General features: G+C 39.9%; 2 protein-coding genes across 2 annotated transcripts; both read right to left on the reverse strand.

Moving 5' to 3' along the window:
• Positions 1 to 287: 287 nt before the first annotated feature.
• On the reverse strand, positions 288 to 6,250 carry irf6 (interferon regulatory factor 6). The gene is made up of 8 exons (XM_030418503.1): positions 6,039 to 6,250; positions 5,529 to 5,707; positions 3,989 to 4,184; positions 3,799 to 3,897; positions 3,410 to 3,676; positions 1,936 to 2,328; positions 1,691 to 1,809; positions 288 to 1,303 (listed from the first exon to the last, which is right to left on the reverse strand). The coding sequence occupies exons 2-8, from the start codon at positions 5,700 to 5,702 to the stop codon at positions 1,073 to 1,075; spliced, it is 1,479 nt and encodes a 492-aa protein (XP_030274363.1). The 5' UTR covers positions 5,703 to 5,707; positions 6,039 to 6,250; the 3' UTR covers positions 288 to 1,072.
• A 2,208-nt stretch (positions 6,251 to 8,458) lies between these two features.
• LOC115582843 (guanylyl cyclase-activating protein 1-like) lies at positions 8,459 to 11,893 on the reverse strand. Its single transcript, XM_030419063.1, has 4 exons — positions 11,388 to 11,893; positions 10,459 to 10,608; positions 9,382 to 9,472; positions 8,459 to 9,253 (listed from the first exon to the last, which is right to left on the reverse strand). Exons 1-4 carry the CDS (start codon positions 11,583 to 11,585, stop codon positions 9,123 to 9,125), a joined length of 570 nt encoding a protein of 189 aa, XP_030274923.1. The 5' UTR covers positions 11,586 to 11,893; the 3' UTR covers positions 8,459 to 9,122.
• Positions 11,894 to 12,581: the final 688 nt, after the last annotated feature.

The raw sequence follows: 12,581 nt of genomic DNA on the forward strand, positions 1-12,581 counted from the left end.
AATGATATAGTTGCCCTTTACCATCAGGTGGCTGTAAATCAAATGAATGTACCAAACCTGATGTGGACAATGCACAAAAACACATCACACAATGCTGAACCCCTCCCAGACCTGTTGCTATTAAACTAAACCACTGGAGGTCAGCAGTGCTAAGCGAGCACATTTACAAAATACACATCTGCAGTTAACATCGAACAGCCCTCTGGGGGTGCTGCAGAGCTGATAGATTGAAATTTTCTTGACCTGAAACACATTAGCAATCATCAAAGTCATTAATCAAACTCCAGTGTTAATTTGGCTTTTTTATTGATAAAATAAACATACAATATCAGGATAAATGCACTTTCGTTCAACTAGGCATAAAACATAATTCAGCACCTCAAAGTGCAGTGGCATCCATATTAAAACAGATCCATACAGCTGAATGTTGTTTAGCTGGACACATCAGATGACTTAAAATCAAAGATATGAATACAAAAATATCCTACAATATATAAGTGAAGAAATAAAACAACCAACGACAAAACACGACAGACCTAATTACATGTGGTCGCAGGATAATGGGATGTCAGACAGTCGAGTACAGCAGTCCATTTAATTGTAAATTAACAGAAGAAGAAACTACCCATGCTTTAATTCACATTTAACTATATGTTAAAAAAAAAAAGTACAAATCCTACACTTCAAAACATTACATATGAGCTCAAAGGATAAAAATCATTCTGGCCTGTTTTCATGGCTATAGGACAGTTTGGTAATCACTGACTCGTTTTGGATACATAAAGACACTGGACACTTTCTGTAACTCATTAACTATGTTAAATGCTCGCCAGCAGGACTTTGGCCCATGCAGTCACCACATCAGTCTACGGCCTCTGAATACATGACGCAGAGGTGCAGGCCTGAAGCCCTACTTATATATATATATACAGAAAAACATTTACACTCGAGAAAGGCAGAAGAATCCTACAGTAAATTGTGCACACTTCTAAATACGATTACACATAAGTACTTCTCTGCTAACAGTAGGTAACTCAGTGATGATATATGTACGTTCACAGTGTGGGCTGCTTCACTGTCCCTGCAGAGCCTGGACGATGTTCAGGCCCGGGCCGGGCGGCAGCGCCCAGCCATCCTGGCCCTGGTGGGTCTGTAGCAGGCAGTACAGCTGCTTTAGGTGGGTCACTATGTTGTCTTTGATGTCCGGGATTGAAATCTGCAGGCGAACGCTGCCGCTGTCGAAGGATCGTGTGTTGTCTCCGGAAAACATCTCAGTGATCATGCGGGCCACCACTGGAATGACCTGCAGGACAAAGGACCAGTATGAGTCACACAATCAGACTTAACACAAAGAAAGTAAAAATAGAGTGAAGTCATGTGGCTCCTCAGTATTGAAAATAAATATGAGAGCTGTGTGAAGGTGAACTGAGGTGAAGTTAAATTAAATTAAGCAGCTTTTATTTCCTTTAAATAATTGAAAAATGTTCAAATAAGAAGACAATTTCATCTTGTACCATCATAGAAAATAGATTTTTTAATTCAGAGAAAAATCACCATGCAGTTTTATGGAGTAAACTATTCTTTCAAATGCTGTAAACAAAGTGTGGCCCTGTGAAGCCCTGAGGCCCTCTGAGCCCTGATTACTGTCATTCAAACTCTTGATATAAAATCAACTTCAACAACTTCTTACCTGAACCATGATGAGTTTCCTCTCACGGGGCCTCCCATCAGGCCACTCCTCTCCAAAACACAGGCTGATTTCAAACTGAGGGGGGGTTGGTGTCTGACCACGCTGGTAGGCTATCACCCCTGCGTCCAACACAAATACATTTATTAGAATTCTTTCTAACATTACATTAGAAAAAACAGATTATTTCAGTTACATCTTGAAAAAAAATTTGATAATTTTAAACCGAATATGATAACTCTGCTCACCACTGAGAAAAGATTCCAGGCAAAACAGTTTGACCTTCCTCTGGCGCTCTATAAGATTTGGTGCGGCTGGATTTGGAGCACAGGGGCCCGACCAGTACACCTTACACTGGCAGAGACGGACTGCATAGATGTCGTGGCCGCTGACCTCCAGGATCAGACCTCTGTCCATCACATCCAGCAGGCGGCTGGTGAAGATCCTCTGCTTGTCGTTGGTGATGTGCTCTGTGGTCGGGAAGCGCAGCTGCTCCAGGTTCACTGGGCCGAACAGCTCCTCCTGGTTCACCATGGGGCCGAGGTCTCCGTAGAACAGCCTGCAGCCCTGAGGGTTACTGACGTTGGCTGTGGGACACATCTCCTTCCCTCTGTACAGGAACGTCACCTCCAGGTCTGTCACTGGGGCGGAGACAAATGAAGGCACATGTTAAAACTATGTTCGATGTTCAACATGACATATGAAGTCTTTGTGCGGTTTTCAATTCAGTATATGCCAAAAAGGATTAGTTAATTGTCATACTGTTTCTTTTCACAACTGAAACTTCAATTTAAAAAAAGGGACAGTTCATCCAAAACACAGACTTAGATTCATCCAACTATACCTGGAGTTCAAGTTTCACCAAAAAAAAAATATGTCTGGTGATATTCTAGACTTTCTTTTTACTATCATCAAACTAATTGCTCCCTGTAACAAGTACAGTCAATGCCAATTCATCTTTTGTTGTCCAAAGACTATTAAAACACATCAGTGAGCCATATAATTTAACCGGCTAACACGCTCCTTCATTAACATGAACACAGACACTCTGGTTTATTTGTATTCACCAAATCAACAAAAGGCATAATTTAATCTTTTTGCAGCCTCTTTTCCTGAGATTCTCTCCTTTCATTTTGTTGTTTCTCCCATGAAACTCTCGTGATTCAAATGACCCTATAACTTTATGCTGAACAATTAACATACATGCCATAGTTATTGGTATGTTTGTCACCCAAGTTGCCAAATCGTTGCAACCTGGCAACCCAAAGCTTGATTCAGGGGACATGAGTGCAGCTGCTCTCTGCATTTGAGTGTTGTTTATGAAAACTACAATACCCAGCTGAAAGTGCATAGCCTTTTTAAAAGTGAAACTATACAATTATGAATCACCTTTAAAAAAAGGTTCATGTCTTTAGTGTTTATGTATTAAGTGAAATACTCAGACATTGTTGGTTGAGGTCTCTTCACCTGACAATAACAAATCTACGCATTGTACCTGCTTTCTATCTCAATGCAATATCAAATCTGTCGAATGTAACGGTGCCTTTCACATTTGGTTATTTGCGGCTAACCGCGTGCCAAACCAGTTCCACTGGAGTGAGCTGTTGAAGCTTCAGGAGGTATCCACACACCTCAAACTATTGCACTAACTCCATCTGAATCTACTGACTGGGAAACAGGAAACTGGTGCTCTTTGATGAACTGTCTGAAGCGGACACTTACTCGGGAGGGAACTGATCCACGTCTCCGGAGAGGCAAACAGGGCGTCCGGTAGAGGAGGCGGCTGCATTGAGTGATCGGGCAGTGGAGCAGGGGGCATGTCAGCCAGGGTTGTGGTGTGCATCTCCACATCCACAGGCTCCTCTTTGGGCCAGATCTTAACAGGCTCCTCTTTGGGCCAGACCTCGTTTGATGGGGGGCAGCTGGGGGGCTGCATGGAGGAGTCTGAGCCCATGGGAGACCACATGATCATAGGAGAGGGGCTGGTGCCTGAAGGAGGAAAGACAGAAGAGTTAGTCGTTAACTGCAATCAAACTGAATCTCTTTGCTTTCTCGTACGCTGCGAAGATGTTAATAAAAACACATGTAATGTATGAGGAGACACCTCTCACCATTGGATGGGTATGGAGGGAGAGACTCTGGTGTGTCTGGGACGTCTTCCTCAATACCTTCTTCATCATGCGGAGTCCAAGAACCAGCGTCTGAAGAAGCTGCGGGGTGAGTGATGGCATTATGAAACGGTAAATACAACGAAAACTTGAGTGATTTTGAAAAAGTCACATTCAACCCGCAATTCTTCACCTTGGTTACTGAGCGGCTGCGGGATGTCGCAGACGTCATATATCTTCAAAGGATTCATGGGGACCTCTTTGGTGCCGTCGTACACCAGGTTGAATTCTCGGCTTTTGTTCAGGGCACATCGGAGCTGGGCTTTCCACTTTGCAGGATCAGGTTCATCAACTCCCTCTTGGAACTTCCCCGTCTCCACAGCCCACGCCTGGAGGGACGATTTAACACGATGGATGTATCAGTATTGCAAGCCTGTGTTGACATATTTATGTTCCTGCAGTGGTTCCACACATTTGTACCGTTTCTATGGGATGACACATGGTTACGGACCATGACATGTATTCACAACTATACTAGTGGAAACAGACAATTTAACAAAAAGGGACCCATTACCCCTAAATATTTTCTCACTTTCTTACTGTCTTTCCTTTCTTGTGGAAGCTACTGTACAATGTGACCCAATATACGTGTTCAGTATCAAGATATGTTACTTTTTCTAACTGTACACCAATCTTTTGTGTCCTTTCAGCATTAGTTTATTTCCTTTCCTCTTCACATTTGGCAAAAAGAGGATTGAATATACTCATACAAGGAACGTGTACCATCCGGGATTAAACATAAGTATATTATCTCTTAAAAATAGGCGACAATGTCCCGACATCTCCATGTGGCTTTGACCTTTTTCATGGAAATGAATAGTGTTTTTTTTGGCATCATCATCATTGTTGTAGTTTCTGTTTCACAAACTGTGATTCCCTGAATGATCCTGAGCTAATATCGTTGTGTTTTATGCTCAAGCTCGAGGGCTGATTGCTGTGTGTGTCTGAGGATAACGGAAGAGGGATAAACTCACACTGAAACAGGACTTAAGTCAAAATAAAATTGGAACGGTCAAGTGTTTTTCTTTTTTTTTAAATGTGCATTTATTGTTTTTAAATCTAGGTTAGGTATGTTTTAGTAACTATCAAAAGGAGGCCATTTTTTATTTTGTACATTTTCACAAACACAGGGCGGACTTACGTAGGACTGCATACACAGTTCTGTATTGCTGCTCTATTTCTATTTACTGTAGGCTGGTTCCTTTGAACCAAACCATGGCATTATCGAAAGGGAAATGCAAAACTCAAGTAGAGTAGAGTTCCCACACATCATGTGAAAATATGAATGAATGCTCGTTTTAACCGATTAATAGTATCGACAGGATAATTTAGACTTTTCAGGCTATGTTACCTTCATAATAAAACACAAATATAGGCTTTTTTTCTGGCAAGGGTTGCTGACCTCTGATCTTCCCTGAAGCTAGAAGCTTGAGAAGCCTTATTATGTAACTGGGTTGGCAAAACCACATGAGAAAATCAGAGGTTTTTCAGTTTATCCTGCAAGATTATGTTCTTTTAAAGCATCTAAAATAGTTTAGAAGCTTCCACGAACATGACATTCAAAATGAGTACAAATAAGTGTCCTACCCTGCCTTAGTTTTTCAGGGAAAAAACAAACAAGTCCCATGTATTTGTCTCAGGGGTTTTGTTCTGTTAAAAGTTGGGAGCGTAACCTTAAATATGGTGTCCTCGTCCTCGTGCTGGGGTGTGTGTCGTGTGGCGTGTTTCCATGGAATCCTGAAGCGCATTTGCTCCCGGTCCAGCCACACCAGACCCGGGTATCGCCCGCTGTCCACCTGAGCGACCAGCCAGGGCTTCAGGCGGACACGCCGAGGGGTGACCGACATCCTGCCTGAGGAGAAGCACACAGACCGGTCAGCCCACCGCGGATTATCAATCTGATTCACCTCCACAACTGTGGCACGGCTTTCATAAACTCAGTGACAAACAATGCTGTAGGCCAAATCTTGCACACCCGGATACTCCAAACATTTGAGGCTGCTCGTCCACACCTTGACAGAAGGAGCTCGTGTCTTTCTCAAACTAAAGAGCAGTTAACGTTGCAGGCTAGTCTTCATGTGGAGGGCTTGTTTTTCTTTTAAATGTGAGGACTACGATGGAGTTTATCCAAACCGCAAGTGAACAAAGCGAGCAAACACGAAACTATGGGACGACACACATACCTGTGGAGAACCAGGAAGTTGGAGGGCTCTCTCCTCGACGTCCTGCTGACCGACAGCTGAGGTTAGACCGAGTGTGTCCTGTCAGACAAACCCTGCAGGGTCCAAACACAGTCCACCGACGACCCCTCCGACAGGGCAGGCCGAGGATAACAAATAGAGAAAAGTGTGTCTCGGACAGCTCTAGAGAGCTGATGTTGTTCGCTCTGTCTGGCCCTTCCCCTTCTCCCTCACCGAAACTCAGGTACGGCCGTGACGTCACGGTGCCGACACACCTTTTTCTGAGCAGCTGGGGACAGTTCTTCAGGAAGCACGTGGGCAGGGAGCCTTACTATTTTTATTTACGAGACAGTCTCAAGGAGAGTAAGATGTGATCATCCTGTCAGACACAGAAATAATCATAATGTCCATATAAATATATTAAAATAAGCGTTTGTCTGTCGCAGTCTGAAACAGTCATCTTTGGCTTTGTTCACACAGTTATTTTACATTATAGGTTGATAAATATTGGAGCTATTAAAACATAGTCCATTGATAACTCATAAATATGCAATAAAAGGTTATAAGTATGAGATAAAACAGTTTTTATTATGAGATAAAAAGTCTCTGTTAGAGGATAAAAGTCATTAGTATGAGAGAAAAAGTCTTCATTATTAAATAAAAAGTCTTAATCATGAGATAAAAATGATTTATTATGAGATGAAAAGTTATAGGTATGAGATAAAAAGTCTATCATGAGATGAATAGTCTTTATTATGAGATCAAAAGTATGTATGAGAGAAAAGACACAATTAAGATAAATGTTGAGTTTCTATCTAATAATTATTTATTAGAATTTTTTTTCATCAGGCTGAGTTTTCAGGTGTTTTTTTTTTCTTTAATTGGCAGAAATAGTCCTCTGTATTAACTCAGATAGAATTTTGTCAAAAACCTTCATTGCATTAGAATTGCTGAATCCTCCATTAAGAGGATGGCTTTTATCTGCCCGTTTAAGGTTTTGACAACCCCTTTGATTTTTATCCAGTGATATTTTTAACATGTAATTATTATAGATTCAACATGAGGAGGAAAGATACATATCCTACTGCAGGCTCTAGCTATCTTAAGTGGCCGTGATTACACTGAGTAGCCCTTCATTGGCCCACATCCAGAACTCAGATTACACACAATATTTGTGACTGACATGTTTTGACTCAGCAGGCAGGAACTGAGGGATTTTCCATCCTGAGGAACAATAGTGGCACAAGACAAGAAGACAGGTAATGATGATGATGATGATCCAGTCGCTAATAACAAACCACTCCCTGAAACTACTCCTGGCTTTGAGAGCGTGTGTCTGCTGTCAGCTGCCACCTTTCCCTTTGATTTTCTTGGTTTCGACATAATATACACAATGATCTGTTGCCATTTGTGTGTGATGCTAATGCTGCGTTAAGCATTCTGGGATGAGGATGGATGGTTAGCTGTAGTGGGTGTGGGTGTGTTTGCTTGTTTTGGGTCCAGATTATTTCACCTATGTGACAGCTGTCTTTAGCATCACAAAGGATTTCTTGGTCCCAACCTGAGGGTTAGGGTGCTCGGAGGGGTAGTTCCATTAAATCTAACCTTAGAGAGGCCATAAAGATGATAATAATGAGATACAAAAAAGGGGAAAAAATCCTGTTACAACTAATTATTTTGCTCTAATTTTGTCATCTTCTTGTAGAATTTCTTTGAAAAATCGTGCCTTGATATTTTGTGAAAGTACCAGTACCCCATGGTCTTGTCGCAGTATCAGTATTGAGGTATTTGATCAAAAATATCAGCCAGTCCGAGCATTTATAAAGTGCTTTTGAGAGCATTTCATAATGTAGGGATATAAATAATGTATCGCGATAAAGCCTAGAAATATCAAAATATTATTTAAGGCCAATATGTAAAATTCTTATTAACTGTCCACGTTAAAGCCATAACTTGTGTTAAAGCATCCCGAGCTACTTGTTAATGGACACAAAGTATTCCTGATGAATTTTTCGAATCCGTTTATAAGTCAGTCAGAGCAGTTGGTTAGATGCTAACACCACGGGCCATCTTGTTATTCCACATAGAAGCTGTGATGAAACACATTTAGGAATACATGACAACAAATAAGTGATCAAATGTATTACCTCATGTGCTGTCTGTTACATTAACAGTGGATTTGTTTCCTGCATCACACAACCTTTATTCACATAGTCTGCAGCATCAATTACTTACCTTCAGCAAAATGAAATCTAACACAGACCTCTGCAGCCAACACACTCCACAGCATCACAAACTAATCTAATGTGAAAGCTTTAATTTATGGAAAAAAAAACAGACTACAAGCTGACTAAGAAGAACACCAGATTTAAAAACGTAAACTCCAGGCTGATCAAGGAAGAAAGACACATGGCTTTGATGGCAGTTTTTATTTAAAAATAAATATTACAGCGTCTGTTCAGTATCTCAGTTTTAACTCAGCATCTAATTCAAGTATAAAAGAGCGTTACTGTAAAGGCTTTAAAAAAAACAACCTACATTTTAATAGAACAGAGGCTCAGTAATCTCAGATGAAGGGGAATCTCTCTATTTACTGCACACGACGTACAACAATACAGTTAAGAAAGTTCAGGGGTCTCTGATATCTATAAGTCAGTTTTTACCGTAAAACTCGACATGTATTCAATGTCAAACAGCAATGACTATAATTCATGGCAATAATGGTACTTAATGCACATTGGATGGTGGAGTGTTAATCAAGTCCAACAGATGATGCACCTGAAAACTTTGGACATTATGAATAATTGATTTGTCTCTACAGCATTGAAATTGATTTGGTCATTTCAGAATACGAAGACATTTTAATCATAAAGTCACATAATGACGCCTTTTGTTTCATTGTGAATTATCGTCACCTTAGCAGAAAGCTTTTAAATATTAGTTTTAGGTGTTAAAAGAATTAGAAGCTACCGTATGAGGTGTCATGCTTTGAATTCTGAAGTTTGTATCCTTTCAATGAATACAGCTTCATTATAGATGAACCCAGTTTCAGCTGTGGCATACAAAAGTTATATATATCAGGAAATATTAGACGGTGGCCCTTATCTCTCCTTGAATTTTCTGGACAATGTGCGAGAGGTCCAAACTCTGTGTTAGTGTCTTCAGCAGCATTTCGTCATTCTGGACGCCCTCCATGAACTCTTCGTAGGACAGCTCACCTGAAAAACAAAACACACGCACACTGAACTCAAATCCTTCACTCTTGGCGGAGACAGAAATTCATATTAAGTGAAAAATGAACTGTGGTTTCTGATGTCTGCCTGAAGATTTCACCCTCGGTTCTTACCGTCTCCATTGATGTCGATCTTGTCAAACACCATGTTGGCAAAGTCCTCTGCTGACATCTCACAGGGCATTGCATTGATCGCACGGATGGACTGAACACAAAGATGGAAGATCATGTTAAAAACCAGTGCTGGAATGTGGCTAAATACATTTTCTTAAGTACCTGTAAAATTTTTGAAGTACTTGTACATTACTTGAGTATTTTGATTTTTATGCTACTTTATGCTTTCACATGGTAGACAGGTAATGTACATCACAAGCTTTAATGAGGTGCTGATCACTGACAGGAGCATGTGACAAAAGTGTTGCACACTCTGCATATACCTTCTACAAAACTTTAGATTTTATGGCGTAAGTCATTTACAACTTAACATCATGCGTTTTTATGTTGCTCAAATGGTTTGATTTTAATAAATATCTCAGGCAACACCCCTAAATAGCTTACAAAAAAACAAGATTAGAGACAAGTCTGCGAAGATAATAATAATCACGTGTGTAGCAGACGTTTCTCATAATCTCAACATGCATCTGATTTTTCATGTGACACTTTTAAGGTGTAACCCCTCAGGTATGGGAGCACTGGATGATAGTAATGATAGTATATTAAATTATTTACAGAGACAAAAGCTAAAACATCTAAACAGTGATGCATCAACATTAAGCATCTAATTAAATAATATGTGAAATATATATCATTCACTGGGCCAATTTTCAGCAGAAGGATTGCCTTTACTTTTGATTCTTTAATTAGCTGATAATACTTCTGTACTTATACATCTGTAGCATTTTGAATGCCGGACTTGTAATGTAGCCTTTCTAAGCTGTTGTACTGCTACTTTTACTACCTTACTTCCTCCACCATTATAAACTGACACTGATTAACTGCTGCACATATTTCTTCCACCAGTAGATGTCAGCTAAGTGTCAGCTATTTGCCCACTGAACCTTTCCACCACCACAGTTTGCCCCACACCACCTTTAGTCTCAGGGGAGGGATCTGAGTGGTTTTACCAAGGTGTTCGAGGACACCTTGGGATTTCCACTGGTCTTTTACTAAGCTATGAAAGTTCATGAGCACCTTAATTATCTGCAGCAGCTCGTCGCGGTCGATGCAGCCACTGCCATCTACATCATACAGTTTGAAGTACCAGCGGAGCTTCTGCTGCACTCCACCTTTCAGCACCAGGCTCAGAGCAGCCACATACTCCATGAAGTCAATGTAACCATCCTGCAAAAAACAAAAACAAAACAAAAATTAAAAAAATTCCCATATAAAAAACTAAATTGTTGAATTAAGACATTTTTCCTTCCCATTTTATCAAACTACACCTCCAAAAAAGATCCAACAATGCAGTCCTATCTTCTGAATAGACACGTCTTTGCAGAAAGCAATTTGTTCCCAGTGGGGGAGCACACGCTGCTCCCAGTTCACATGTATGTTAAAAGAGGTTGAGGTCAGCTGCGTAAGAAATGTCCAAGGGATAAGCCTCCCCCTTTAAAAGACTGAGCAGATTTCTATCAGCAGAAATAACAAGAACAAATTTCTTCTGTTGAAAACACGAGCAGACACTGAAACAAAACACATGCAATGTTTTTTATAAAACTTAGACGAACATTTCTTTGCTCATACTGCTAATCAGCAGGAAAGAGAATAAATAATAGATACACATAAACATAAATCTTTTTTTTCTATATTTGTGAACTCGTGTTGAAGATGATGATCATCATTGTAATTCTTGTTTTTAGTGATACTAATAGATAGATTTTTAGTATTATTTGCATATTGTACATATTTGGATTATTCATATTTAGCAGCATTATCAAAAGATCTACCTGCAAACAGATTCATGTGAATGCAATCAAAACCTAAGATGATACAGTTTTTAAACATTTCGCAGGAATTATAAAAAGCAACTAATGATGAGAACACTTAGAGATTCACATTCGCCACTACAGAAATATGATGATGAATATATTGCCCTGCCAGAAGATTATAAATCGTCTTACATCATTCATATCAAACGTGGTAAACATAGTCCTAATGTAGGCGTTCGACGTATCTGACAGATTCCTCAGGCCAAAAAACTGCTTGAACTCGTAGTAGGTGAGAAGTCCAGATGGGCACTCAGTCATGAACTTTCTGTACCACTGATGACTCTCACAAGCTTGTAGTTCCTCCACACTCGTCCCAGTGTTATTTCCCATGTCTGTTTTTCAGAATAAAGATGTAAAAAATCCAGTCAAAACCATAACCAGAACGTTAGTGTCCACCAAGCATCAGGGCTTGGCCAGTGTGTGGACAGAAAATCAATGTTTTCAAGCAGCAGGGCTCAGTGTGTGTGCATGTGTGTGTGTTAGCCAATGATCCCTCTGTGCATCTGTGGGAAAGGGCTCAGAAGTTGTAATCCACTTTGCTTCTCAAAGGCTAATTGAAGAGAGCTAATAGCAGAAATAAATCATTGTGTTCACCATGACATAGGCTGACGGAAAAAGATTTATATTTAAAATTTCTGACTCGGCTAATATGATATCAATCAACATGAAAATATCAATTAATATCAATCATTAAATTCTATAGCGGCATTATAATGCCTAATGAACTCTGAAATACATATGGCTTACCACAGAACATTTCCATATTCAGCTGTATAATAAATTATTATTATTATTCCTCTATGAGAGATTATCTATTGTAGGCCTTCTTCAAGGAATCCCATAACATAGCTTGTGAATCAATCACATATCTCAGCTCTTATTCTGTTGTGACTTTTCTGTTATCGTGAACATATTCTTATATTGACCCCTTGTTGCTATTGTCTTATATGGGTACATAGTGGGATTGTGATATATAAGGACTGCATGTACTTGATGATTACACGTTGCTATGAATATGAATGTCATGTAATTTAAAGTACATGTATGTGAGATTACATCCTTACAACAAAATACATACTGAGGCTGATGAAAATGACTTCACTTTTACATGGATTTTGATCCTGAACCAACACTGCCAAAACTCAGAATTGTATATTTGTCTGATTTCTAGTCAAATAGAAAGTGCCATTGAAGTGAGATAAGGGGACTTTTCCACTTGTTCCATTATTTTTGAAGTGGCATTTTGCAGAGAAAGTACTTTGGATGGTTGTGGCAGATTAAACGTCGCCTCGGGACCAAGAATCTCAGAACAACATTTTCCTGCAA

This window comes from Sparus aurata, chromosome 6 (assembly GCF_900880675.1).
Source record: "Sparus aurata chromosome 6, fSpaAur1.1, whole genome shotgun sequence".
NCBI lineage: Eukaryota > Metazoa > Chordata > Actinopteri > Spariformes > Sparidae > Sparus > Sparus aurata.